Here is a 6,693-nt window from a genome sequence, read left to right on the forward strand (position 1 = left end):
TCTCTTAATCATAAGGAGTGTAAGGTGAGAGGGGTTTTCCGACCAATCGAGTCAGGCTCGACCACAGTGTACCTCTGTCAGACCCCTTGTCGCTCCTATAGATGAATGGAGAAGACAGCCACGCATGTAAGACCAATAAATTATGGTTCTCATTGTGAAAGTCGCTAAAAAAACAACCAAAGTTATTTGACTATGTTATTGTAGTAATTTTTACTTGCTTTGCAAATAACAGGCAATGCTGAGTAGTGAAGATAGATGTGAACAGTGTAAGGTTCCATAGAGCCATAGAGAGGTTCCATAGAGAGGAAAAAATAATTAACCAAAACAATACTGAAAAATCTTGTATTAGATTCAAATGTGCAGTATGAAAGCAGAGCTTTATCATAACTAATGTGCACTCTGAAGGCCACGGTCATGTTACTGCAAATGATCTGATGAGACTGAGAAGAAACTGCTGGATATGCACATTGTTACACACTTTGTACACAAGGTGGCACCAGACAGCTGTTTCATGAAGGCCCTTGTTTACTAGCTGCCAGTAATCAAACCCTATACCCACACTAGTCACATCAAATGTAACCTAATCTAAAACAGTTAACCCCGTACTGACCTGGTCCTTTTTTGTTTTTATGTCTGTGTTTTTTGCTCCTCACCTTCAAAATTCATACATTTTTAACTTTTTCTATGTTCAGAGCTGTATGAGGGCTTGTTTTTTGTGTAACAATAAGTACTTTCCAGTGACACCACTTAATGTTTCATTCCGTGTACTTGGAAAGTGGGGAAAAATTGCCAAATGTGGTGAAATTGGCAAAAAACACATTAGTGCCATTTTCTTGTGGGCTCCGTATCTATTACTTATTTTTTGTTCCAAATTACCACTCCCCTTTATTTCTTGGTTAATACATATTTAGATAGGTATAAATGTGTTTTAATAGATTTTACAAAAATTAAATCCTTTGGCCTTCATTTCATCAAATACATTTATGCTACTTCATAGTATAGACCAATGTGCGACCTATGTCTCGTTTATTGTGCGATGAGATGATGTTTTCACTGTCCTCATTTTGAGGACAGCATGACCATTCTATCACTTTTTATTCAAATTTGTGTGAGTTGGAAAATGGCAACAAAGTAGTGGTTCGGACATTTAGGTGCTATTTTTTGTTAGAGGGTTCACCGCTGGGAATAAAAAGTGAAGAGAAAACCAGAACATGTATACTAATTTTTTTATTTTCGTGGCCATAAGACCATACTGTAATTCTGCAGTGCAAAAAGTGCACATTTTTTCTTGGGGAAATTATGGGTAAAAGGGCTAAATGTGCTCTTTAGGTTTTTAAAATAGTTTACAAAAGGCCACTATTATTTAATTTATACTTAATCCGAGTGTGGAATTTGCACACCAGGGGACAAACGTAGAGAGAAAAACGTTCATATTGAAATTTATTACACTGGGCATATAGAAAACTCAAAGTAAGCCAGTGGTATAGTCGATTGGGATAAAAGACTCCTGCCACCAAGATAAAGGGTTGTAAACCAAGCACACTTACATGCTGGTGTGTTCCCCCTCTAGCAGGATCTGTTTTTCTTTTAGCTTCTTATTTTCTGGTTGTAAAGGGATTTTCCCACAAACAAAAGTTAGGATAGGGCCTAATTTGCTGATCTATGGGGGTCTCAGTGATTAGACTCCTTACAGATGCAAAAACGAGGGGTCCAGCGGACCTCTCAACGTTCAGTCAAACTAATGAAGCAACCGACTGCGCATTACCGTTCTGCTTTATCAATTTATTCTGCAATTTCCGTCAGCTCCATAGAGAGAGAATACACCAGCAGGTAAATGTGCTTGGTGTATAATCCTTCATCCTTGTGGTCGATTTCCTTTATTGACGTGATGGTGATGTGAGGTCTCCTTCAGCAGACCCACCTGCCACCATGATGATAAGACCCTGTGATCACATCGCATGGGTACTGATGGGTTAATAACTTTTTTAGATAAACCCTAATTCTTTCATTTCTGTTGAAACAAACACTTTACTATTCATAGAAAATACTTCTTAAAACCACTCCCACTCCGGATACAGTTACATATATACATTCATGTACTATGTTGTCACAATAGAGAAATTTTATACTGCTCCTGTATAGCTTGCCTGGTATTACTTACCTCTTGTTCTTAAACAGTATTGTAAGGTATCTGAGTAATTCTATCTTTCATTGTTCATCCTGTAACTATGACATCTTTTATATCACATAATAGAGTGTGGAGTCATTTGTTCCACACCTAACCAGTCTAGTAAAAACCAACTCCAAGAAACTATTTCCTTTTTTCACATGGCTAATCCATAACACATTTCACAAAATATTTCTTATAGTAAGTTGTAAAGTATAATAGAGAAGTATTTAAATGGGGCAAGGGCTTTTGTATGTTTATTGAAAAAGCTTCCTTCTTCAGGAATATACAGCAATATACAATATAATTGTCCAATTTTAAGTATTGTCACTGAGACACTGGAGGGGTTAACTGTGGATGGGCGATATTTTTTCCCTGGATTTTCTTATTATGTGAGGCCTTAATGCGGAGGATGTGTCCAGCTGCAAACACTGTAAATCCGAAAAGTACGGTTCGAACAAGCTATTTGTTGGAACAGTTGTTAAAAACTCTTCTGGGCCAGGGTTATATGGAATGGATTTGCAGGCTGGTAGTGGGGCGGTCCATTCCACCTCCCTATTGGGCTAATTCAGATTTTGTGTCGGTCTGAGACCAAGAAGCAGGTGAGGGCTTTCCTAGGCATAGTGGGCTATTATTGCAGATTTATTCCCGACTTTGCAACAATAGTGGTCCCCCTGACTGACCTGACCAACGGTAGCGAGCCGGTTGATGGTGGAGAGAAGTGAAGACTTAAAACGGTTCCGTGCTAGGAACTGGTACTGATCACGCCTAACTTCACCAAGACCTTTATTGTGCATACTGACATGGCTTAGTGGCTGTCCTGTCCCAAGTAGTGGAGGGTGAGGAACATACCATAACATTCCTAAGTAGAAAGCTCACTCTCCCTGAGAAGAACTATAGTATAGTTGAGAGGGAGTGCTTATCAATCAAATAGGCCCTGAGATATTACTTGATAGGGTGACAGTTTATGCTAATAATTGATCACTCTCCCCTCAACTGAATGAGTCAGGCTAAAGAGGGGAGTGCCTGGGTCACAAGGTGGCTCCTAATGTTACAGAATTTCAAGCTCATGGTAGAACACCGTGCATGAAAGATACATGTGAATGCTGATGCCCTGTCTTGTATCCACTGTCTGATGGCCAAAGGTGTTCGCCTCCAGAGGAGGAGGGTATGTGAGACACTGAAGGGGTTAACTGTGGATGGACAAAATGTTTCCCCTGGGTTTTCTTATTATGCAAGGCCTTAATGCAGAGGATGTATTTGTCAAGCTGCAAACACATGAAATCCGGAAGTAGGGCTCGAACAAGCTATTTGTTCCTTTGCTTCTCAGGAGTTCCCTCTTCCATTATACCAGGCTACTTACTTATTTATTGTAATTGTGAGTAAATAACCTTTACATGTGAAGAATCTTGAAAGTATGTTGCTTTAAAAATAATATAGATATTAGTTGATTTCAGAGTCTCACACCTTGGACCCCACAATATCACTTCATGTCATATTGTTTTATATTTTTTCCACAGGAAACTTGTGCAATTGAAAATCAATCCACATCATTTTCCAAATGCACTAAAGATGTTCTTTATGAGGCCTATAAAGAAAGCAGGTTTATGTTACATAATGTCATAAATATTGCAAAAATAAAAATCCAATGTTGATTCACAAAGCGGGAAAGAAGTACAATAGTATACACTGTTACCTGATTTGTCTTGTTGTCTGCTGTAGCTATTTTTTTCCAGCAAGTTGACCTGAAACCTTGACATTATTTTTCTACCATTTGGTAACAACACTTTCCAGGGAACTTTCTTGTTTCCAGCAAAAGATTTAAAGGCATGTTACAACCCAATGGTAGCTTCTCCCATTGGTGCCTCATGGTTGAAGTCATAGGTCTTCATGCATATTACAGTTACTGATTGGTAATCATTCCAATGTGGATTACTATAGGGTTGTATCTAAGTTGTAATCTAATTTAATATAGTTACATTTCAATAGATTTGGGAGTTAATATTTAAAGGAAATCTACCATTTGTTTTCATGCATTGTGAACTAAATATACCTTAGGAATTTTGAAACTACACTGATGCAGAAACATTTCTTGTGTAATCCCTGACTCGAGTGGTTATGGTAAAAAAAAACAATTATAAAATTATGATAATGAGTATTTCTTGCTTTTGTGGCAAGCTTGGCTTCTCCTCTTACCCTAATTATCCACTGACCCAGAGAATGATTAAATCATTGTGTTGTGCCATTGTGTTGGCAGAAGTGATCAATCGCTGCAACATCCCCCAGTTGCTGTTTAGGAGTCATCCAGCACAAGTTATTAGTCCTGTTTAGACAGTTCAGGAAGCTATGTGAAATGTGTTTATGAACAGCAGCTTGCATGCAACCGAGCTTTCCCAATGTCCTGAATTTTATAATTGTTGTTTGAGCAAACCACTCAGATCAGGGATTAAACAAGATATGTTTCTGCATCAGTGTAGCTACAGCATAATCAAGTTACGTTTGGTTCACAATGCATGAAGACAAATCTTATATTTCCTTTAAGCCAGCCACACTCAACAGAAGTTTAAGCTGTTGTTTGTCTTCTTGGTCATCTAATCTTACAATGGCCTATCCCAACAATAGAAGACTAAACTGAGTAACTGTAGAGAACAGACAGAAGAGTTGTAAAGAATAGTAATTGACTTTTTACAAAGGAGGATTCCTTTGAATGGATACTTTTATGTGTTCATAACGATTAATCTGAGTAGATATCTGTTTATTTATTGATCAAGTCTTTATTTTCTTTTTCATTTTCAGTCTCAGTTTGCAGACATCAAGACATTGCTGTGAAAGTGGAAAGGAATACTTGACATTTTCCGACATGTTCCTGAGGAAATGCCTCTTCTGCTGTCCATGGACGAAGCTGAACACGAAACGTTTAGTGCTCCATGTCATAATTTTAGGATTTGTCACTATAGCATTCCTGTTCTTCATGTTGCTGACTGTAAACAATTATAGTTGGGTTCCTTGGAGACCTGTTAATACATACATGCTAAGATCACATGATTTGTCTAACCTTCATTACCTGAAAGGTGAAAACAATAATTCAGCAGAGGAAAAGAATCCTGAAATATTTCCACCAAAGGAACAAGCTTTAGAACCCGAAATAAACAACTTCAAATATATAATTAATGAGCCAAATAAATGCAGAGAAAACAAACCTTTTCTTATTTTTCTCATAGCTGTGCAAACATGGCAGAGCGAAGCCCGCCAAGCAATCCGGGAAACGTGGGGAAAAGAAGACCTTTTTCCTGGTGTTCAAACACTACGACTGTTTTTATTAGGAACAGATGCTACATCTACTAATAGCACAAAGCAAGCCCTTACTGAGGAAAGTCAAAAGTATCATGACATCATATTGCAGGATTATATGGACACCTATAACAACTTAACAATAAAGTCTTTGATGGGATTTAAATGGATAGCAACATACTGTCCACAAATCCCCTATGTCATGAAGACAGACAGTGACATGTTTGTTAATACAGAATATTTAATTAAGAAACTGCTGCTACCGGACAAGCCACCTAGAAAAAATTACATCACTGGTTATTTAATGACAGATTTTTCACCTAATCGTAATACCCAGAGCAAGTGGTACATGTCACCGGAACTATACCCAGGTGAACGTTATCCTGTTTTCTGCTCAGGAACAGGTTATGTATTTTCAGGAGACCTAGCAGAGAAGATCTTTAAGGTGTCTGCAAGAATTAAATTGCTTCACTTAGAAGATGTATTTGTTGGCATTTGTCTACAAAAACTAGGAATTTCCCCTGTACCACCACCTAGAAACTCCGATTTTAACCACTGGAAAGTCTCATATTCTCATTGCCTGTACAACCGAATTGTTACTTCCCACCAATTTGAGCCCAGTGAACTGATCAGATATTGGGAGAGTGTACAGCAAAATAAACATCTCTGCGGATAAGTATTTGCAACAAACTACATTTCTTCGTCATACTACAATCAGGGCAGGGCTGGCATTAGGGTGCGACAAACTGGGCATTTGCCTAGGGCCCCATGTCCTAAAGGGCCCCTCTGCCTGTGGACTTTTGTGGGCAGAGGATGTACTGCTCTTCAAACACCCTTTGGCTGGTGAAGTTGCTTATCTTCTATCTCCTGTCTATATATCTATCAGTCTAGTTATCTATCTCCTAGAATTCCTATTCTTCCTTCCTATAGATCTTCTTTTCTATATATCTGTCTTTCAAATCATTTATCTATCTACCTATCTCCTATCTATCCATCTATTAATCAATCTTCTCTTTTTTCTACTCATATATATATATATATATATATATATATATATATATATATATATATATATCACTTGTTTTTTCTGTTGTTTTTGTACCTTTTCATAGTGTCGCACTGTTCTTGCGCAAGTTTTGCGACTAAACGCCAAACTAGCCGCTCAGCAAAAATAACCATGTTTCTCCCATTTATCTTACCAATCCAGATGTTTTGCTGCACCTAATAATATTCAT

The 6,693-nt window shown here is 37.9% G+C and overlaps 1 protein-coding gene across 2 annotated transcripts in view; it reads left to right on the forward strand.

The window, feature by feature from the left end:
* LOC140103987 (beta-1,3-galactosyltransferase 2-like) overlaps positions 1-6,431 on the forward strand; it is a 45,382-nt gene extending 38,951 nt beyond the window's left edge. The window contains exons 1-3 of one of the 2 annotated variants that reach the window (XM_072127308.1): positions 2,290-2,368; positions 3,688-3,770; positions 4,964-6,431. In XM_072127308.1, the coding sequence (XP_071983409.1) occupies positions 5,028-6,134 (1,107 nt within the window). In that variant the 5' untranslated portion in view covers positions 2,290-2,368; positions 3,688-3,770; positions 4,964-5,027 and the 3' untranslated portion in view covers positions 6,135-6,431. Of the gene's footprint in view, positions 1-2,289; positions 2,369-3,687; positions 3,771-4,963 lie in introns of those variants that run through there. The other variant, XM_072127307.1, reaches the window with a different exon arrangement.
* Positions 6,432-6,693: the final 262 nt, after the last annotated feature.

Source organism: Engystomops pustulosus, chromosome 10, assembly GCF_040894005.1.
Source record: "Engystomops pustulosus chromosome 10, aEngPut4.maternal, whole genome shotgun sequence".
In the NCBI taxonomy this organism is placed as follows: domain Eukaryota; kingdom Metazoa; phylum Chordata; class Amphibia; order Anura; family Leptodactylidae; genus Engystomops; species Engystomops pustulosus.